At 35.6% G+C, this 23,744-nt stretch overlaps 1 protein-coding gene across 2 annotated transcripts in view; it reads right to left on the reverse strand.

Moving 5' to 3' along the window:
* Positions 1 to 12,602: 12,602 nt before the first annotated feature.
* NUP35 (nucleoporin 35) overlaps positions 12,603 to 23,744 on the reverse strand; it is a 35,904-nt gene continuing 24,762 nt past the window's right edge. Inside the window, exons 5-9 of one of the 2 annotated variants that reach the window (XM_047083527.1) lie at positions 19,569 to 19,710; positions 16,975 to 17,044; positions 15,810 to 15,938; positions 14,316 to 14,480; positions 12,603 to 13,257 (exon numbers count right to left, since the gene is read on the reverse strand). In XM_047083527.1, coding sequence (XP_046939483.1) covers positions 13,180 to 13,257; positions 14,316 to 14,480; positions 15,810 to 15,938; positions 16,975 to 17,044; positions 19,569 to 19,710 — 584 coding nt within the window. In that variant the 3' untranslated portion in view covers positions 12,603 to 13,179. The remainder of the gene's footprint in view (positions 13,258 to 14,315; positions 14,481 to 15,809; positions 15,939 to 16,974; positions 17,045 to 19,568; positions 19,711 to 23,744) is intronic. The other variant, XM_047083528.1, reaches the window with a different exon arrangement.

Here is a 23,744-nt window from a genome sequence, read left to right on the forward strand (position 1 = left end):
AATGTTTAATGGGTGCTTAGTACAGCCAGGCACTGTTCTAAATGATTTACTGTATTCATTCATTTAATCCTAACAACTCTATGAAGAAGACACTATCATTATTACCATTTTATTGATGATGAAGCTGAGGCACAAAAAGGTTCAGTAACTTGTCCAAGGTTAAATAGCTAAGCTGGTAGACAGAGAGAGGATTTTAAGTTTCACTCCAAAATCCATGCTCTTAATCACTGTATAAAACAAATTCTAAAATTCCAGTAACTTTGGGGCACCTGGGTGGCTCAGTTAGCTTCTGACTTCAGCTCAGATCATGATCTCATGGTTTGTGGGTTTGAACCCATCAGGCTTTGCACTGACAGCCCCTCTCTGCTTGTACTCTCTCTCTCTCTCTCAAAAATAAATAAAGAATAAACAATAACAAAATAAAATTCCAGTAACTTTAACCACTACTTTTTAATTTACCAGCAAATACTACAATTTCTCTGAACTGCATTAATTTTTAGTTAACGTTCTGATAATTATGTAAGGACATTGAGTCAAAAAGTTAAGTTTTAGAGTTAGTCAGATAATCATTTTAGAAAGCTATTTAAAATTATGTCAGATAGATTACTTTCCCTTTAAATCATAACCTAGTTTAAAAAAATTGTAGGAGAGGAGCCAAGATGATGGAACAGCATGGAAGTTTTTTGTGTGTCCCGCATCCATGAAATACAGCCAGACCATCACTAAACCATCCACACACCTAGAAAACTGATTGGAGGATTAACACAACAATCTGCACAACCTGAAGCACAGAATTCAGCAGGCACGCGGCACGGAGAGGTCAACTTGGGGAGCGAGACGGAGCAGAAAGGGAGGTGCTTTTGCGAGCTGAGAGAGGGCAGAGACTGGTGGGGGGGCACAGAGGGAGAATACGGGAAAAGCACCCCTCCCCAAAAGCAGCTGGAGAGAAAGTGGAAGATTGGAAATCGCCACAGGGGCTAAACTAAAAAGGGAGAAAGGAAAAAGGAGAGGGTTTAAATTCCATTAAGACTGTAAACAAGGGAAGCGCAAAGGCTGCAACTCTGGAGCTCGTGATACCTGGTGGTGCTCTGGTGGGAAGGGCGAATCCCCAGGAACAGAGTGGGGTCCGGGAGGTTCTTGGGCCACACGGGGAGAAGCAGTTCCACTGCTGGAAGGACGTTTGGTAGAGACTGTTGAAGCCACCTGGTCCCAGCAGACCCCAGAAAACGGCCGCATTTGCTGGTGCTGGAACAAGGTGGTTAAGGGTGAAGCCTGGTGCCAGATGTGGGTTGTGATTTTCCATAATCCCTGAAACGCTGCTGCTACACTGTCTTGCGAACTTTTTCTGGGGAGGGCTGGTACCTGGCCACAGTCTCGAGGCACCGGCAGCAGCAGGGTCCAGCAAGCGTTCCTGGATGCAGCCGACATTCAGCCATTGCTCATTTGGCCATTGCTCAGTGAGACCCTCCTGCAGAGGGGCGGAACAGGTCAAAGCTGCAGTCCTTCAGAAGTAAGGGGCCAGGGAAAACAGCCGCATCTGAGACAAAACTTGGGAGAGAGGTACTGCCTGGGGGCTGGTCACGGAGAGTGAAAAAGCAGGGAGTGGAGGAAAGCTGAAGACAGAGGACGGGTGAGTGATTGCTGATCCGGGAGAACAGACTGGGTAGCTGGGTGGCGCCATTTTCACTGCTCCTGTGCATTCGCACAGGCCCCTATGAGCTCGACAAAAAAACACCCCAGTAGGCTATCAGCGCCATCTAGTGGAGAGTGGAGCTGTTACACTGAGTCCAGCCCAAGTGGGCCAACATCACTCTTCAAGAACACGAGTCTCACCGCCCACTTAGTTTATGGACTATTAATCACTACATAGACTGACTTCTAGGGGAAAACAAAGTAATTTCAGTCCTACTTCAATCTGTTAGTAGGTTTATCTATTCAATTTCTTTTTTTTCCTCTCTTTTAAACTTCTTTTTCTTGAATACAGAAAGAGAAAAAATTCATTTTTATGTTCAATTTTTATTAAATATATTTTTCTTTAATTTTTTTACTATATTTTTGACTTTTGTGTAATTTTTTTCAAACTCTATTTTACTTCCATCATGTTATTTTAGTGTTCTTCAGTGTATTCACCTTTGCAAATTTTCAAACGATTTCTTTTTTTTCGTTTCTTTTCTTCTTCTTCTTGAATGCAGAAAGAGAAAAACTCCATTTTTACTTTCAATTTCTATTAAAATATTTCTTTAATTTTTTTACTATATTTTTTGTTTTTATGTAAATTTTTTCAAATTCTATTTTACTTCCATCATTTTATTTTAATCTACTACAGTGTATTAACTTTCAAATTTTCAAATGATTTCCTTTTTTTCTTTTTTCTTTTTCTTTTCTTTTTCTTGAATACAGAAAGAAAAAAATTAATTTGTATTTTAGTTTTTATTAAAAATATTTTAATTTTTTCCACTATATTCTTTACTTTTGTGTAAATTTTTTTAAATTCTATTTTACTCCCATCATCTCATTTTAGTCTACTTCAGCGTATTCATTTTTTCAAATTCTCAAACGATTTCCTTCCCCCCCTTTTTTTCTCTAATCTGTCAAACCACTATCAACACTCAGACCAAACACACTTAGGATCTACCAATCATTTATTCAATTTGTGTGTGTGTGTGTGTGTGTTTAATTTTTTAATTTTAATATTTTTAAATTTTAATTCTTTTTAATTTCATTTTTTCTACATCATTAATTCCTTTTCTCCCTTCAAAATGACAAAACGAAGGAATTCACCCCAAAAGAAAGAGCAAGGAGAAACAACAGCCAGGGATTTAACCAACACAGATACAAGCGAGATGTCTGAACCAGAATTTAGAATCACGATAATAAGAATACTAGCTGGAATCGAAAATAGATTAGAGTCCCTTTCTGTAGAGATAAAAGAAGTAAAAAATGGAATGAAATTAAAAATGCTATAACTGAGCTGCAATCACAGATGGATGCAGTGGTGCCAAGGATGGATGAGGCAGAACAGACAATCAGCGATATAGAGGACAAACTTATAGAGAATAATGTAGAAGGAAAAAAGAGGGAGATTAAGGCAAAAGAGCACGATTTAAGAATTAGAGAAGTCAGTGACTCATTAAGAAGGAACAATATCAGAATAACAGGGGTCCCAGAAGATGAAGAGAGAGAAATAGGGGTAGAAGGGTTATATGAGTAAATCATAGCAGAAAACTTTCCTAACCTGAGGAAAGACACAGACATCAAAATCCAGGAAGCACGGAGGACTCCCATGAGATTCAAAAAAAAAAACGACCATAAACAAGGCATATCATAGCCAAATTCACAAAATACTTAAGCAAGGAGAGAATCATGAAAGCAGCAAGGGGGAAAAAAGTCCCTAACCTACAGGGGAAGACAGATCAGATTTGCAGCAGACCTATCCACAGAAACTTGGCAGGCCAGAAAGGAGTAGCAGGATATATTCAGTGTGCTGAATCAGATAAATATGCAGCCAAGAATTCTTTATCCAGCAAGGCTATCGTTCAAAATAGAAGGAGAGATAAAAAGTTTCCGAGAAAACAAAAATTAAGGGAATTTGTGACCACTAAACCAGCCCTGCAAGAAATCTGTGAGGGAAGAAAAGATGAAAATTAAATAAATAAATAAATAAATAAATAAAGTAAATACCAACAGCAACAAAGATTAGAAAGGACCAGAGAACACCAAAAGAAAATCCACCTCTACAAACATAATAGAAATAAATTCATAGCTTTCAGTACTCACTCTAAACGTCAATGGACTCAATGCTCCAATCAAAAGACACAGGGTAACAGAATGGATAAGAAAACAAGATCCACCTATATGCTGTTTACAAGAGATCCACTTTAGACCTAAAGACACCTTCAGATTGAAAATAAGGGGGTGGAGAACCATCTATTATGTTAGTGGCCAACAAAAGAAAGCCAGGGCAGCCATACTTATATCAATCTAGACTTTAAAATAAAGACTGTATCAAGAGATGCAGAAGGGCATTATATCATAATCAAGGGGTCTATCCACCAAGGAGACCTAACAATTGTAACATTTATGCGCCAAATGTGAAGGCACCCAAATATATAAATCAATTAATCACAAACATAAAGAAACTCATCGATAGTAATACCGTAAGAGTAGAAGACTTCAACACCCCACTCACAGCAACGGACAGATCATCTAATCAAAAACTCAACAAGGAAACAATGGCTTTGAATGACACACTGGAACAGATGGACTTAACAGATATATTCATAACATTTCATCCTAAAGCAGCAGAATATACATTCTTCTCCAGTTCACATGGAACGTTCTCCAGAATAGACCACACACTGGGACAAAAATCAGCCCTCAGCAAGTACAAAAAATTGAGATCATACCGTGCATATATTCAGACCACAACGCTATGAAACTCGAAATCAACCACAAGAAAATATTTGGAAAGGTAACAAATACTTGGAGACTGAAGAACATCCTACTAAAGAATGAATGTGCTAACCAAGAAGTTAAAGAGGAGATTGAAAAGTATATGGAAGCCAATGAAAATGATAACACCACAACCAAACCTCTCGGATGCAGCAAAGGTGCTCATAAGAGGAAAGTATATAGCAATCCAGGCCTTCCTAAAGAAGGAAGAAAGATTTCAGATATATGACCTAACCTTACACCTTAAAGAGCTAGAAAAAGAACAGCAAATAAAACCCAAAACCAGCAGAAGACAGGATAATAAAGATTAGAGCAGAAATTAATGCTATCGAAACCAAAAAAACAGTAGAACAGATCAATGAAACCAGAAGCTGATTCTTTGCAAGAACTAACAAAACTGATAAACCACTAGCCAGTTTGATCAAAAAGAAAAAGGACCCAAGTAAATAAAATCAAGAATGAAAGGGGAGAGATCACACCATCACAGCAGATATAAAAACAATAATAAGAGATTATAAGTAATTACATGCCAATAAAATGGGCAATCTGGAAGAAATGGACAAATTCCTAGAAACATATACACTACCCAAACTGAAACAGGAAGAAATAGAAAATTTGAACAGACCCATAACCAGTAAGGAAATCGAATTAGTAATCAAAAATCTGCCAAAAACAAGAGTCCAGGACCAGATGGCTTTCCAGCGGAATTCTACCAAACATTTAAGGAAGAGTTAACACCTACTCTCTTGAAGGTGTTCCAAAAAATAGAAATGGAAGGAAAACTTCCAAACTCTTTCTATGAAGCCAGCATTACCTTGATTCCAAAACCAGACAGAGACCCCACTAAAAAGGAGAACTATAGACCAATTTCCCTGATGAACATGGATGCAAAAATACTCAACAAGATATTAGCCAACCAGCTCCAAGAATACATTAAAAAAATCATTCACCACAACCAAGTGGAATTTATACCTGGGATGCAGGGCTGGTTCAATATCCGCAAAACAATTAACGTGATTCATCACATCAATAAAAGAAAGGACAAGAACCATATGATCCTCTCAATAGGTGCCAAGAAAGCATTTGACAAAATACAGCATCTTTTCTTAATAAAAATCCTTAAGAAAGTAGGGATAGAAGGAGCATACCTCAAGAACATAAAAGCCATATATGAACAACACAACGCTGATATCATCCTCAATGGGGAAAAACTGAGAGGTTTCCCCCTAAGGGCAGGAACAAGACAGGGATGTCCACTCTTGCCCGTGTTATTCAACAAAGTATTGGAAGTCTTAGCCTCTGCAATCAGACAACACAAAGAAATAAAAGGCATCCAAATTGGCCAAGAGGAGGTCAAACTTCCACTCTTCGCAGATGACATGATACTATATATGGAAAACCCAAAAGATTCCACCAAAAAACTGTTAGAATTGATTCATGAATCCAGGAAAGTTGCAGGACATAAAATCAACGCACAGAAATCAGTTGCATTCCTATACACCAACAATGAAGCAGCAGAAAGAGAAATCAAGAAATCAATCCCACTTACAGTTGCACAAAAAACCATAAAATACCTAGGAATAAATCTAACCGAAGAGGTGAAAAATCTATACACTGAAAACTATAGAAAGCTTATGAAAGAAATTGAAGAAGACACAAAAAACTGGAAAAAGATTCCATGCTCCTGGATAGGAAGAACAAATATTGTTAAAACGTCAATACTACCCAAAGCAATCTACATATTCAATGCAATCCCTATCAAAATAACACCAGTATTCTTCACAGAGCTAGAACAAACAATCCTAAAATTTGTATGGAACCAGAAAAGACCATGGATAGCCAAAGCAATCTTGAAAAAGAAAACCAAAGCAGGAGGCATCACAATCCCAGACTTCAAGCTGTATTACAAAGCTGTAATCATCAAGACAGTATCAACAGACACTCAGATCAATGGAACAGAATAGAGAACCCAGAAATGGACCCACAAACGTATGGCCAACTAATCTTTGACAAAGCAGGAAAGAATATCCAATGGAATAAAGACAGTCTCTTCAGCAAGTGGTGCTGGGATAACTGGACAGCGACATGCAGAAGAATGAACCTGGACCACTTTCTTACACCATACACAAAAATAAACTCAAAATGGATGAAAGACCTCAATGTAAGACAGGAAGCCATCAAAATCCTTGAGGAGAAAGTAGGCAAAAACCTCTTTGATCTTGGCTGCAGCAACTTCTTACTCAACACGTCTCTGGAGGCAAGGGAAGCCAAAGCAGAAATGAACTATATTGGGACCTCATCAAAATAAAAAGCTTCTGCACAGTGAAGGAAACAATCAGCAAAACTAAAAGGCAACTGACAGAATGGGAGAAGATATTTGCAAATGACATATCAGATAAAGGGTTAGTATACAAAATCTATAAAGAACTTATCAAACTCAACACCCAAAAAAACAAATCATCCAGTGAAGAATGGGCAAAAGACATGAATAGACACTTCTCCAAAGACGACATCCAGATGGCCAACCAACACATGAAAAAATGCTCAACATCACTCATCATCAGGGAAATACAAATCAAACCTACAATGAGATACCCCCTCACACCTGTCAGAATGGCTAACATTAACAACTCAGGCAACAACAGATGTTGGCGAGGATGCAGAGAAAGAGGATCTCTTTTGCATTGTTGTAGGGAATGCAAGCTGGTGCAGCCACTCTGGAAAACAGTACGGAGGTTCCTCAAAAAACTAAAAATAGAACTACCCTATGACCCAGCAATTGCACTACTGGGCATTTATCCACGGGATACAGGTGTGCTGTTTCAAAGGAACACATGCAACCCCATGTTTATAGCAGCACTATCAACAATAGCCAAAGTATGGAAAGAGCTCAAATGTCCATCGATGGATGAATGGATAAAGAAAATGTGATATATATATACATACATATATATATATACACACACATACACATACACACACAATGGAGTATTACTTGGCAATCAAAAAGAATGAAATCTTGCCATTTGCAAGTACGAGGATGGAACTGGAGGGTATTATGCTAAGTGAAATTAGTTGGAGAAAGACAAAAATCATATGACTTCACTCATATGACGACTTTAAGAGACAAAACAGATGAACATAAGGGAAGGGAAACAAAAATAATATAAAAACAGGGAGGGGAACAAAACAGAAGAGACTCATAAATATGGAGAACTGAGGGTTACTAGAGGAGCTGTGGGAGGGGGGATGGGCTAAATGGGTAAGGGGCACTAAAAAATCTACTCCTGAAATTATTGTTGCATTACATGCTAATTTGGATGTAAATTTTTAAAAAGTAAAAATAAAATGTAAAAAAATTGTAAGTTAAAATAATATTGATCCAACTTATTTACTAACCAGTTAATTTCCAAAACTGGATTTTGGAGTTACAACAGCTATACTTTTGCTTCATTAACATTCAAAAATCTTACCACCTCATTAAGAATTTTAACTTTCACCAGCTTTCTACATCAGGTAGAAATCCCAACTCTTTTAAGCCTACTACCTGGACCTACAAAAAATACAATTATAGTAGTGTTTAATTTTGTGGGGGAAGAAGAGGATAGAAGTTGGAATGGGGCATATGGACATTGCTGGTTAAGATTCTATTTCTTGATGAGTGGTAGTTACAAGATTATTCACCTTATAATTCATTAAAGTGTATTTTAATGTTCTGTATTTATGTCTTATTGGGCAACTAAATGTTTCTTAAAAAGGAGAAAGGGAAAGGAAGCCAAAAGAGGTTTTGTTTTACATACAATCTAAAAAGATCAAGACCAGATATGAAGAAGACTGAGGTCAGCCGCCCCACAGCCCAGTGTACAGATAGGATTCAACTGTTGGACCCAAATGAAATGGGAGGCAAGTTCCAACTGAGAAAGGAATTTTCAATGCCATAGCAAGTATATACAGTAGCAATTCTCCAGAGTCTTCATTTTTCAAAGTGCACCAAAGAGAAATATCCAGAGATTTTAGGGGCTGATACAAGGTCATAGGGTGACACTGATGAACCCATATGTTCTCATGGTTCCTGTTAGCATGAGGCCATAAGGTCTGGTGATAAATGGAGCCCTGGCCCACCCCTGTCTAACAGTGGGCAAATCTGTCTTCCAGTCAGAGAACTCTTGATTATTCACATAGTGTGCATTGATGGCATCATGTTCACTAAACCTGCAAGAAGATAAGTGGCAAATACTCAAGACATCCTCTAAAGACAAATGTATGCCAGTTGTAGGAGGTAAAGCACAAAAACTCAGTTCTACTACATTGGTGAAGTTATGAAGTTCTACCATTGGGGCATGCTGAGACATCTCTCTCCAAAGAATAAATTAGTGTATCTTGCTCCTACTACCACTAAAAAAGCTACAGCACTCGGCAGCCTTCTGGATTTTTGAGACAACACAAAATACATGGGGACAATGCTTTAACCTATTCCTAAGTTTTAGTGGGGCCACAGTGAGAGAGGGTACCACACCAAGTGACTTAGTAACTAATCAGTTACATAGTATATCAACCATGTCACCAAAGCTGCCCATCACAAAAGCTCAGTACTGTCAGACTCACCAAGCCACCAGCCTGGCCAGCATGGTAATAATCCATGGTACATTCAGGATGGCTCCCAAGCAGGTCCACAGGCTCCCAAGTTTCAAGAAAAAATGGCCCAGAACTCTAAATCACTTACCTCCAAGGTACTAACACCTCTCCCTTTCACAATCTATGACTTAATTGGAGTTCACTACCATCAGCCAAGAGGGGAAAGGAAATCCAGGCTTTATTCACAGAAGGATCAGCTTGCTGTAGGCCAACCACACTGACTGATGCCATATTAGACAGAGTGGACTTGAAAGTAATGAGGGAAAATCCACCCAGCGGATTAAGCTTCAAGCAATGAACCTGGTCAGCACTTTGGTCATGATGTGATGTCAAATTTAATGCTCACCAAAGACTTTGTGTCAACAGCTTTCCAGTTATTTAGCTCATCTGAGCACATTCTGTGCTCCATTTCCCAGGAAGCACTCAAGGAAAACATGTTTCCTGAATTCCTGCAAACTGATATGTAAGAAGTAATTTTTACACTTCAAAATCAGTTTTGTTGGAAATAAAATATTTTGTTCATATTTTTCCTCCCAAGTATCTTAAATGTAGTATTTGCTCCTGGCATAGTGCCATATAAGTTTTGCTCTTCTAAGTCACTGGCTGTTTGTCTAAAGCCAAATGAGAAGTTTTTACATAGGAGAACATTCTCAGGTAGGCAGGGTTTTCTTTCAATATGTAGCTCCAAGTATTTTTTTTTAGCAAAGTATTCTTCATGTAATTTGTTATATATATATATATATATATATATACACACACACACATATATATACACATATATATATACATATATACATACATATATGTATATATATTTATTATATATTATATATATTTCATTATAGAATTATGTTATAAAATAAATATCTTTTAATTTGTCATTTTCCCACAAATCCTTTTTATATCTTTTCTGATTTCTAAGGCCATCCTACTTTTTGACATTCTAGTTCCCATAAGGCATTACCTGCTTTTGTGTTTAGTCTAGTTTAGTCTTCATTTCCAAATTATTCTTCCTTTTATTTCTAGTACTTTCCCAAATTTAAAAAATTCTGATTATTGGTATTCTTTCATACTTCGGATCACTTTCAAATGATAGAAGTTATTTAAAAAATTTTTTTGACATTTATTCATTTTTGAGAGAGAGAGTAAGAGAGAGAGACAGCGTGAGCAGGGGAGGGCAGAGAGGGAGACACAGAATCTAAAGCAGGCTCCAGGCTCTGAGCTGTCAGCACAGAGCCCGACGTGGGGCTTGAATTCTCGGACGGCGAGATCATGAACTGAGCTGATGTCGGACACTTAACCAACTGAGCCACTCAGTTACCCCAAAACATCTTAGAAGTCATTTTTAAATAACCAGGTCATAGTTTTGATCTATTATGGGCATGCCTTTCTGGTGTGCTTCCAATGTCTATATGATACTTTGTTCCTTATCCTCTTATTTTGTATAACAACTTTGCATGACTATAGTTTTTTGTTACTTATTTTTGTGTGAAATCAGCTTTTCTGAACTTTTAGGAAGAGTCTTGGTTCAGGGTAACTTTTCTAGCTTTCTCAGTTCCCAATTCTGTTGTGTTTTGTAGCATTGAAAAATATGGGAGTTTGCTTTCTTAGATTTTCCTAGCTGTTTTCTGTTCAGTTTGTTTTTTGTTTTATTATTTTATATACTTTTTAAAATGAGATATAATTGGCATGTAACATTGTGTAAGTTTATGTCATAGATGTGTTGGTCTGATAGATTTATAGGTTTCCTGGCTCTTTTTAAGTAAATGATGTGATGGAGATAAAGACAAGTAAGATAAAACACTGGATAAAAACACAAACCCAAACATAGCAAACAAATACTTTTAGTCAGAAAGCAAACTTCATGCTCCACGAAGGTCTACAGAAATAAAATGACCTCTCAAAAGAAACAAAAAGTATAATCCTTTTACAAAAATGTATAAAACTCAAATACAAATGCTAGGGTTTAATGGGATCTAGTAGCCACAGTTCTACTTTGAATACCTGAGTTCTGTATGTTAGAAGATATAAAATAAAATCCTATTTTAAGTTGGAATAGAAAGACTTCAATATGTAAGTATCAGAATAAAAATGCTCTATAAAGATAAATGGATTTTCACCAGGCCAGTACAGTCCTTAGTATCACACTTCACCTCAGAGAACTAAACAAATCTTTAATGGTAGTTTGCTGTGATTTAAAAGGCATATCAATACTTTCCATACAACGTGTTATTTTAGTTATTCTTTATCAAGAAGTATTGAAGATAAAGAGATGCTGATTACCTAGATACCTATACTACGGTGAAATATTATTTCAATTAAAGGCCTTTTCACTCAAGAGCCAGCTTAATGAGGTTCTCACTGGCCAAGGGTGATAATTTGAACAAAAGACTAATGACACCAAGTGACTAACACAATGAATTTAAAACAAAAAAACAAAAAAACGCTCTAAGTGCATAGTGATACTGCTGAGAAAAACATTTTTTTTTAACTCACTGGACACCAATTAGAGTTTCCAGTGCACCAACAGTTATTCTGAAAAATAACAAAGGAAAAGGATCAAATATTTATCCTGCCATTTTGGTATGAATATATTCCATGTAACAAAATAGCCCTAGTGGGTGGAGCAAAGTTTTTATATATAAAAGAATTCCAGGTAATAAATGCAACAGAAATAATAGATTTGGAAAATCATTTTGCAAACCTTAATGAAATAACTTATTCAGGCAAATATCACTAATGTATGCTTTCAAAAACATAATGCAAGAACGTTATGAGGAATTTTCCAACAAGGTGCTGGGCTTCTACCCATGTGCCCAATGACCAATTTGAGCCTCAGTAAAAGTGGGACAACCAGATTAAATGTCTCTTGATTAAATATAAAGTGCACCATACAATCAAGTATTGTTGCTCAAAAAAGAAAAAAAAGAAATCAGAATCTAATTAATCTTCCCTAGATCCAACTTTTAGGATATGGGATAAATGACAGAACAAGTTAAACAAAAAAAGCAACTGACCACATTCAGTCTATGAGACACTGTAGGCAACTCTCACAATTCCTTCAAGAAGTCACGGTGTAAAGAGAGCAGGAGCTAATTTAGATTTCAAGATACTTAAAAGACAAAATAATCAAATATATCATGTACACCTACTCTAGATAGTGATTTGTACTACCCAACCATAAATATATTTTGGAGATAACTGGGAAATTTTTAATGGGCTATATATTAGATATTAAGAAACTTACTAATTCTGTTAGGTATGATACTGATACAAGTGGGAATGTTCTTTTTTTGATATATCCTCAAGTACTTAGATTAAAATGACATCACATCTGAGATACGCTTTAAACAAAAGGGAGAGAGAAGAAACCACTATGGCAAAATATTTATGGTTATATGGTTATTAAAGCTAGATTACAGTATGTGGAGATTCATGATGTATTTTCTCTATTTCAGCAGACACTTCAAATTTTTTTAAATAGTTAATAAATAACAAATCACTTTCAAAAACTGTTTAATATATAGAATTGACAAAGTTTATTATCACGAAACTTTAGTAGGTTTTTAAAAAGACTTTTGACTTTAGAATACTGAAAGATGACAATCCATGACAGGACATATATAAACAAGGATAATTAAAATATTAAATACTATCTAAATTAAAAAACCATAATTCAAATTGGTTGATTATAATCTTTGTGTATTGTTAGGAGTTGTATAGTTTACCCTTCATGAAATTCACCCCACCAACTCATGAAGACTACAAAACCTCACCACAAATTCAATTATACAATTTACAGTAATCAATGCTGAGTTTTTTGTGCTTAAAGCATGCACTAACACAGAAAGCACAAAATCCTATTTACAGGGATTTTTTGTTTTCTTTAAAACATATCTCAATCATCTTTTAAAGTGCAAGCTACAAATATGCTGTATCCTTAAAGAAAAAAGGCTTCTAAGAAAGTGAGAGCGATTCAGCACTGCCAAGAGTGGTTATATAACTAACCAAAGGCAAGCTGGCAGTACTGGGCTAACTCTGTTTTAGTGTAGCAGCCTCCTCCGTGGTAGGTGATTCTTAGCTCTTACTATACTACCAGCCGAACATGTACTCCATTGCTTTGGATACAAGACTTTCATCTTTTTTTGGCGTCTGTCTGTCAGAAATAACCTATTAAAAAAGCACACACAATTGTTAGGCTATAGTTTCTTAAGTATCATAGTCAATTCTAGAGTTAATGGCTAATTTAAAAGAGCCAAACAGTTAAATGCATTTGTGGTACCGAATTGTATATTTAAAGAAGAAGACAGGGATTTAGTTAGAACAACGTTATGCTTTAAAGCACAAAATCCTATTCCTTTGGCAAGACAAATTATATCTTCTCCTTATATCAGAAAACTGAACAAACAATACAAAAGCTACAAGAGATGAGGGTTTTAAAATCCTTAGGGGTGCCTGGCTAGCTCAGTCGGCAGAGCATCTGACTCTTGATCTCAGGGACATGAGTTCAAGCCCCACACCAGGCATGGAGCCTACTATAAAAGAGACAGGACTGGTTTAAAAGAAAACCTTAATGAAAAATCCAGTCCTAGTCTCCAAATTTCAGGGGAAATCAAAAGACTAAATTGTCACTCTCTATCTTACTAAATTAAAAATGTTTTATTTGCTGTTTCAGGACCTGTGTCTGTGACTAGGCAAGTTCAGAACCTGATTAATTAAGTAGGAGACAGTAACATACTGAATGAGAGTCATAATACTTCTATCATTCTTCAATGAATATAATGAACTTTCCCTTTAAACTTTTTTGAAACGAGAAACAGTGAAATGGGAGCTGGTCAAAGGTCTCTTTGATAACCACAGCTACTCCAACATGAGTGAGGTTCTTCATTTGTGAGACCATCAGATTTAGTCATCAGTTCAACAAGTTTTTTAATATTCCCTCACACCAGAGATGTTCATAAGAGAAACTTCAATGTATGCAAGTATAACTTAGAAAAAACTAAAACTCTCAAAATGTTTTAAATAATGGCAAAAATTTTTTTAAATTCAAGGTAAGTTTTCAATTGGCCAAAACTATAATTTTTAAAATAAGGAATTTAAGAATGCAAATTTATAGGGATTTCATCAAGGCAATCACATAAGAAATATTTAATGGCACACAATCCAATGGTTAAACATGCTATGCATTTCACTTTTTCAAGTTTATCTTTATCTAATTTTTAAAATACCTGATAGTCACTAGTAGAAGCTTTGTATGCTGTAGCAAGAGGTCTCATGGTAGAAATCCTAGGAGCACTTCCAGGCTGGGTTGGTGTGCCTACAGTTTTGATTGGTGGTGTAAAGGCTAGAGGTGGAGATGACAAAGCACACCTGTCATGGTTTTCCATAACACTCTGGAGAAAGAAAGGTAAAGAACTTCTCTGTTTATAAACATAATATGCTATTATCCACTATTACACCCTACTTAAAAAAAAAAATTTATTGAAAGAGGCACACTTTATTTGATCTAATTAAACTTTCAAACAATTTTAGGCTTGATAAAGCAATACATGCTTCTTAGCTAGTATTTGAGATCTAATGCTCAACCAGAAAGCTCACTTCAGTGATCTCAAACATCCTCAAGATGACTAGAGACTCACAAGAGTAAAAATCTCCTAAAAAATACTATGAAAAACCCTCAAGGGAGAAAAAAGAAGATTCTTGGGGAAATCCTGGGGGAAGTAGGGCATGAAATTCCAGTGCTACTTAGTAGCCAGGAACCCCAGATTCTCCTCTGGTCTCTACAAACATCTGTTACAGCATGATATAATAATTACAGAACTCTAAAGTAACCACAGATTGTAAGAACAGGAGCCAGACCTGCTTTGCACATTAATGTGTATATATGAGCACAGTGCCTGGTAGACAGAAGTTCATGTATAATTACTAAAGAACAATTATGATGATTTTACAAGCCATGAAGTACAAATTGTTCTCAGTATTATTTATAGGCATATAATAGTTTTTAAACATTTTAAAATAAAATGACTAAAAAGTTTCAGCCATTAAATAGTTAACCCTGTTACCATTCATGTGAAGTATTTCATTTTGAAAGAGCAGCATTCCTTTGAAGTATTTAAAGATTTTTATGTTGCTTTTGCACAGGAGAATGAGCTAGAAGTTAGGAGACCTAAAATCTAGATCTTACCTTTTTTTTTTTTTTTTTTTTTTTTTTTTTTTTTTTTTTTTAATTTTTTTTTTTTTCAACGTTTATTTATTTTTGGGACAGAGAGAGACAGAGCATGAACGGGGGAGGGGCAGAGAGAGAGGGAGACACAGAATCCGAAGCAGGCTCCAGGCTCCGAGCCATCAGCCCAGAGCCCGACGCGGGGCTCGAACTCACGGACCGCGAGATCGTGACCTGGCTGAGGTCGGACGCTTAACCGACTGCGCCACCCAGGCGCCCCTAGATCTTACCTTTAACAACTCTAGATAAGTTACCCAAGTCCCATTGGCCTCTTTATCTATAAAATGAAGGAGTCAGGATGGATTACCTCTAAATGCTAAAGTCCCATGACTAAAAATTTGGCTTCCCATGAAAACAATACTATAACATCATCATATTTTACGAAGTAAGAAAAAGGGGCACAGTGAAGCAAAGTGACATAACTGCCAATGTCTATACTTAGACTTGTACTCTTCATACAGATGAAGCCATTTTCCTTACATCAGCAATAACTTACTTTATCTATACATGGTTTTACACCAATCATGATGGACTCTCCAAAAATCCTCCCATCTTTGCTTAAGGCTTTCCGAGCCTGCAGTTTAGATTGATAACGAATATGCATCCAATTTCCTGTGTTAGACATCTGCAAAGAATGAAGTTGTCCCTTAAAACATAAAATATATAAAACCTAACCATGAATTTTATTAGAAAATACAAAGATAAGAAGATATATATGCTTCTACTTTTTATTTGATGCCCCATAACAAACTGAATGCTAGGATTCAACAAAAATCCTATTAAACAGTTTCAATAATTTCTACCTCTCAGTTCTCCAATATAAAGAATACGTGGCAAAAATTCTCTGAAAGTAATTCTCAAAAGATAATTGTTTCTTATAAAAAGATCTTACTAACCCTTGCTATGAAACTGTTAAAAACTGTATTCATCAATATTATTTCTGTAGGAATTAAGTCAATCCCTGATAACAAAAAAAAGATTTGTTATTTATAACTTGTTATAGGTAAGACAAGGTAAGATACTTGTTTTTAAAAAGCTCTCTACAAGCTAAAAAAGCCCTATGAACTCTGTAAATAAGGAACTTCTCTTTTCTTTCATCTCCAATAAAACAAGCGGATACTGGAAGACAGTTATATAATATTTGGTGTAATTTTTGTTGAGACTATAAAGCATTTAAGGAAAGAGGAGGGGAGCGTGAAATTCTCGCTCTCTTATCTTCTCTCTTTATCCCTTTTATTAACTACTATGCAACCTCTAGCCTTCTAGACTCTAACAGACATATTCAATGAAAACTTAAAAAAAGAAAGAAAAACTTTTAAGTTTGGAAAAAAGCAGACAATATTCAGGAGCAAAGTCTCCCTCAATTCACAGCTTCTCTTTCTTCACACTAAATCTTTTTTTTTTTTTAATTTTTTTTTTTCAACATTTATTTTTGGGACAGAGAGAGACAGAGCATGAACGGGGGAGGGGCAGAGAGAGAGGGAGACACAGAATCGGAAACAGGCTCCAGGCTCCGAGCCATCAGACCAGAGCCTGACGTGGGGCTCGAACTCACGGACCGCGAGATCGTGACCTGGCTGAAGTCGGACGCTTAACCGACTGCGCCACCCAGGCGCCCCATCTTCACACTAAATCTTGAACTGAAAAGAAGTAAGCCTTACCACATGTTTTAAGATATTCCCGTACTGTGCAAATTGTAATAATATATAGGAAGCAGATGCTTGAGGAAACCTGAAAAAAGAGTTGTCCAAACAGTCAACTTCCATAATAAATACAAATGCAAATTACCCTACATATAAGTACTTCAAGGTAAGTTCCCCCCAATGGACTAGAATATTAATAGGAGATCCCTGATCATTCTGTTTTCCTCTGTATCAGCTAAATATATCATTGCCCATTACTCAAAAGCAAATATGTTAAAATTAGTTTTGACTCAGTCATTCTTCCCCATCCCCAGATTCCACATATGAAATCTCTAAAATTCCACTCTCACTGCCATTATCACACTCTTAGAAAAGAATTATCATGTCACAGCTATGTATATAATTTATTCTACGAGGGCATATATGCGTGTGTCTATGTGTGTGTGTGAAATACTTAGGTATACTACAGCTATTAAAAGGAAAAGAATTTTAAATTATATGGCCATATTATTTACACACTGAGTACCAACTGAAAATTCAGAAGTTTAGTTCTAAATCAAAAATGAAAATCAATACCAGCATCATTAGCATAGAAACATTTAAAAGGGTGGTTACCAAGATTTTAATAGCCATATATCTCTGAAAATTTTTAAGTGATTTTTCTTTTCTTCTTTATAAAGTTCCTTATGGTTTAAAAATATTTTATGAGGTATTATTACTTTTATAGTCCAAACAATGAAGCTATTTTAAGTTGAAAATCTGGAGTTTCCTTAACCAGTAGCTTTAGTTATCGAGAGCTTGCATTCAGGACTGAAATTTTATTTTGTTATGTATGTTTGGATATAAAATTTCTAACCTCAAAGAAAAGCAACAAATGAGGCAAAGTGCCTACAAAGAAGAGCTGAAGAAAATAAAAATGAAAGAGAAATAATGGTTCCAAGAGAGGGGAGGTACTTGAAAAATAAAATGTAATTCTAAGACTCTACGACCACTTTGAGTGGAAACATTTCAATACCCTATAAAAGAACCACCCCAAAACAACAAATGATATATCATGATGACCTTGAGTCAGTAGGAAAAAGTTAAATTATCAAAGAACATATATATTTTAGATGTACTATCCTATAAACAGTCAAAATAAAATATTTTATCTCTTAGAAGAAAACATTTCAGTTCTCGCAATCAAACTCATACAGAGGGTTACTAAAACATAAAACCAACAGAAAGTTAATAGGTGGAAAAGTGTGTATCTTAAAAATGAAGAAAAAGACTAGCAGAAGATATTCAAGTAATTTATCCAATTACTATGGAATCTTAAAAGTGACACATTACTGAGCCTGACAGACTTGGGATGGGACACCCAAATTCAAAAACATAGCCATGTTGTGAGAGAGTATGAAAATTTAAACACACACAAAAAAAGAAAAAAGCCAAGAAGCCATCCAATTGCTATGAGCTATGCATGGGCTTTCTGGGAATAAAGGAAAGCAATGATCTTGCTTTTTTACCTAAACAGAATCAATAACACATAGACTCTCTCTGGAAGGTGACACAAAAAACAGGTGGCAATTACTGCCTTAAAGGGGAGAAAAACTGTAGTTGGGGACCCAAATGGGAAGGAAAACTTTTCATTGTATATTCTTATACATTTACTTTTGAATTTTTAAATTTTAAATAAACTGAATATACATAGTCTATTCAAATGCACTAACATTTACTGTGCATTGTTCTTTCTTCAAGAAGCTCAAGTGTTATTGTTATATTTTTTACCCCAAAACTAAATATAGTAAGGTCCAATATCAGTAGGACTTATCACACTTTCAGAAGCAAACCTTATGTAGCATGGCATGAACAGTAACAACTTAAAAATCAAAAGACCTAAGGTTTTTTGCTGACACTTTACTAATAACTATATGTAAACCCCTGAATAAATCACTTAGTCTAACACCTCAGTTTTCTCATATGGAAATGATGCAATATGATCTCCAAAATGCTTTAAAGTACTTTTTTGGATCTAAAAATCTATTCAAAATGTATCCAGGAATATCATGTACAATGTCTACTAATATCCAATATCCTGTGACTATAAAGTACCAACCTTGTGACATATATGCATACACACACACACACACACACACACACACACACATCTATACACAAATGAAATTCAATTTGTTAGTTCCAAACTGGTTAAGTCCAATTGAGGGAGAATAACCACTAGAAAGAAGGGAGCTTCGTAAGTCTAAAGAAGGATTTCTGTTCCGTTATCCAGCAAATACACTAAAGAAAATACATCTGAGAAGCAGATAATTTTTTTTAAAGTATCAACAAATACTGAACACTAATTAATAATAGCATGCTGAAGTGTCAGCATGATTTGTACTAATGTGTGCAACTTATTCTGAAATGTACCAACAAAGAAAGATGAATTAATGGAACGTAAAACAAATGAAGTAAAATATTAACAACTGTAGAAGGTAGGTGGTGAGTACATGCGTGTTTGCTGTGCAATATTTTTTTGGGGGGGGACATTTGATAATATTTATTATGAAATGTTAAGGAGTGTTTGGTGTTTAGTTTTTTTGGAACAGTAAATGATTCAGAAACCTTACCCGAACACAGTTACCCAAGTGTCATCGAGGTGATCTTCAGAAGTCAGAGAATCTCCTTGAGTATAAAAAGGATCCAACTGTGCAGGAGATAATGTTGTCTTTCGTGGCTGACCAATGTTTGCTGGACTAAACATACTTTGCCCTATATTAGTATATTTAGTAAGTTAGTTACCAATATAAACATCTTGGTTTATTTTAAATCAAAGCTCTTGGTTGTAAATGAAAAGATATATTAAAAGTTGGCAATTGCATAAATAGTTCAAGATACGCAACTTGTAACCAAATGATCATTTTATACTACTGTACAATTTCAGGTCATTAATAATTGAGCATAATTTATGATTTTGTAAAAGTTTTATTTTTTATAAATTTGCTAATGTTTTAATTTCCAGTTAAGCTTATACCAAAAGGGTCTCCAATCAACCTCAAGGACTACTATTGGATTCATCTTCCAAATCTACCACTTTCATCACAGCACGTCTGCCTTAGAATTATGCAATAACTCATTACCTACATAATAATCCAAGAAGCTCCACAATATAGTTCCAACCTATATTTTTCAATATGTCCCTAAACAGTATCTACCCTAGATCCTGAGATGCAAATGCAGTTTTCTTTTACTCAGGTAATTTCTAACTTAAATGTCTAATTCTGTTCTTTCTTTGCTTATCCTTCAATAACAGCTACCAACTAATGAGTACTTCTACATGTCCAAAATGCCAAACTAACTGCTTTACATGTTCATTTTATTTCAGAGGCACTGTCCTATTGAAACCACACGTTTCTGAGAAGTGGAAACCATTCTTTCCTCTTTGCAGTAATGATAATGATTCACTCAAAAAAAAATATTTTTTCAGTGCCTAAATACACACCTAGCATCATTATAGGTATTGAAGACACAGTAATGAAAAGTAAGACCAAAATAAAAAACAAAAAATAAAAAAATAAACAAAACCCCATCTATCTCTAATGGAGCTTAAATTCTAGTAGAAAAGAGACAAATAAGTAATACCTAGTACATTAGAAAACAGAAACTCCTCGAGGCAGCCAGGCAGTTCAGTTGGTTGAGCGTCTAACTCTTGATTTTAGCTCAGGGTAGGATCCCAGAGTTGTGGGATCGAGCCCTGGGTCAGGCTCTGCTTGGGATTCATTCTCTCCCTTTCCTGCACTCACACTCTCTCTCAAATAGGAAGGAAGGAAGGAAGGAAGGAAGGAAGGAAGGAAGGAAGGAAGGAAGGAAGGAAAATCCTACAGAAAAATAAAGCAGTGTGTACCTATATACATACACGGAAGCGTTAAATGAAACAAAGATTTTGCTGAGGTGACATTAAAATAAAAACCCAAAGAAGGGGGAGGCCAAAACATGCCAGTATCTGAAGAAATAAACGTTAAATGGAGAAAAAATCCCATACAAAGGACCTAAGAAAGGATATGATTGGTGTTTGATGAACAAGACAGTGAAGAGGGGATGTGAGGTCAAAACAAGTGTATGAGCACAGCGAGAGGTAACAAAAAAATCAGATCCCCCCCAAAAAAACAACTTTGTAAGCCACAGTAAAGGCTTTGGCTTTTACCTCAAACGAGTTGGCAAGCCAATGGAAAATTGTGAACAAAAGTGTCATAACAGGACTAAAATTTTGAAATAATAATGAACAGCAACATTTCATTTATTTATTTCATGGTACTTATTATACCATTTTACAGGCCTAAGTTTATTTAATTCTAACCATCTTACAAGGTAGGTTCTATTAGTAACTCCACTTAACAAATTAGGAAACGGGATGTTAACGTCAAGAAGTGCAGCCAAAATTCCAATCTATGCAATCCAAATTCAAAGGACAAGCTCTTAGGAAGTAATCTAGATAACATTTGTATTTACTACACCAGCAATTCTACAAGTATGGACTGGAGACTCTGAATAACTTACAACCTCTCTTGATGGGATCAGCCAAGTCAAAGTTATTTTCATAGTGATTTAAGGTTTCATTTGCCTTTATACTCTTAATTCTCTCATGAGTACAATGGACCTTTCCAAAGGATGCTTGATGCAATTCAATCAAACATTCAATCAAGCACCGAGATTGAATACAGAAGCAGATATAAGGGGGTGTCTAGGACGTTAAGCATCCAAGTCTTGGTTTCGGTTCAGGTCATGATCTTATGGTTTGTGGGTTCGAGCCCTGCATCTGGCTCCTATGCTGACAGCGCAAGCCTACTGGGATTCTTTTTCTGCCCCTCCCATCCTTGCGCGTGCTCTCTCTCTCAAAATAAATAAATGTTTAAAGAAAAAAAATGCAGATATGAGAATTCAACTCTATTTTAAACCAGACATTAAAATGTGAAAAACACAAAGCAATGTCATTCTCATCATAATCTTTTCTTGTAGAAAAGTTATTTTTTAAAGTTCCTTATGTTTACATGAAACAAATTACATTAAAATGAATTAATACATACTGTAAAATATTTTTTTAATTTCTAATGCAGTAACTATCAATAGGTATAACCCCAAACCTCTCTGGCCTTTAATTTCTAAGAATGTATTAAGGATCCTACAACCAAAAAGCCTGAGAACAACTGTTTTACAGGGCCTTGTACATCATTCACAACCCACGTTTACTGATTTTCTGGGGGTTCTCTGCTCAATACATTCTAACTGTGTATCTGCTGCTTAGTCATGTCATTTGTCCTGAATTCCCAGTTGAGTTGAAAATCAACCTAACATTCCAAAGTGTCTGTAGTCAAATGGAGTTCTCTCAAAGTATATTCTTAAAAAAATAAGGGGGGGGGGGGAGAGCTAGTGTGTTAAGTTTTATAAAAGGCCGTATAATATATTATCCTGATGGGAGATTTATAATGCACATAAAAAAAACTTGTGAAGATTAGTCAATAAAGAAATATTTAAAACTTTATTCAACCCAAAATTTCCTATACTATAATGACTACATTTTACCTTCATAAAAAACATACTTTGGTAAATGCTGATCTTGGGTTGAGTTTGTTGTATATACCTTAAAAATGCTTGATTAATGCACATAGGAACTGCTATTAGGAAATGAGCAATAAAGCTAGTATTCAAATCCAAAGCTGAGATGCAAAAAGGGTAACTGAGTTTTCCTACTCATGAATACAGAATGATTTTCTTAGAACCACACAAAAAGAAGTTCTCTTAACAAAGAAACACATTCAACGACCAGTCACAGTGACACGCTGTTAATCCGTAACAAAGAAGGATTGGAGAATCAAGTTACTTTCCAGATACAACACTTAAAAGGTCAGAGTAAATTTTAAAAAAGGAAAAACCTAAACAGCCCCCCTGCAATCTATTTTGGAACATTCTTATTTTATTTCAGATCCTCATGTTCCAACTGCTAGTGAATTACAAAAAATAATGAAAATATCTTTAATGTATAGGGGGAGAAGGAAGTACAACACCTTGCTTTGAGGAAGGTAACACGTAATTGTGTCAGAAGCCCAGAAAGGATTGGACTGGATGGCAGAAGGCTAGTGTTGCTACCCCTGAACCAATCATTCACCTTGCTAGAGAGCATCATGGGAAGATGAGTGGGAATAGAGTAAAAGTGTTTGTAGTTAGTTCACACTATAGTTCTATAACTTAATGTCACAATTAAAGAGAGTTACTGAGCCTTACTTCCCAAATATTACAACAAAAAATTTAAAAAAAGTAACAATATTAATGATAATTGCTAACAAGGATTGAGCATTTATACTATGGTCAAGGTGGGATTACAGGTTATTTGCATGTATTCATATTTAATCCTAAAGGCAATTCTATGAGATAGAACCTAGCTTCTGCTTTTTACATATGAAGAACACAAAACACAAATGCGTATCTAACATCTATCCAACATAGAGAAGATTAACTGAAAGAGTATGTTTAATAGGTTCAATAAATGTTAGTTTCCATTTTTACCAGGGCAGCATTATTCTGACACAAATGCCAGATTAAAATCAGATGATCATCAACAGATGCAGAAAAAGCTTTTGACAAAAACAAAACATTATCTCATGATAAAAATGCTCAACAAACTGGATATAGGAGGATCATACTTCAACATAATAAAGGCTATATACGATAAGCCCACATCTGACATCATATTCAGTGATGAAAAGGCTGAAAGTTTTTCCTTTACAATCAGGAACAAGGGTGCCCACTTA

The sequence above is a fragment of the Lynx rufus genome, unplaced genomic scaffold (genome assembly GCF_022079265.1).
Source record: "Lynx rufus isolate CCGP_SWC_20201006 ecotype Redwood Valley unplaced genomic scaffold, mLynRuf1.p SCAF_2, whole genome shotgun sequence".
Classification (NCBI taxonomy): Eukaryota; Metazoa; Chordata; class Mammalia; order Carnivora; family Felidae; genus Lynx; species Lynx rufus.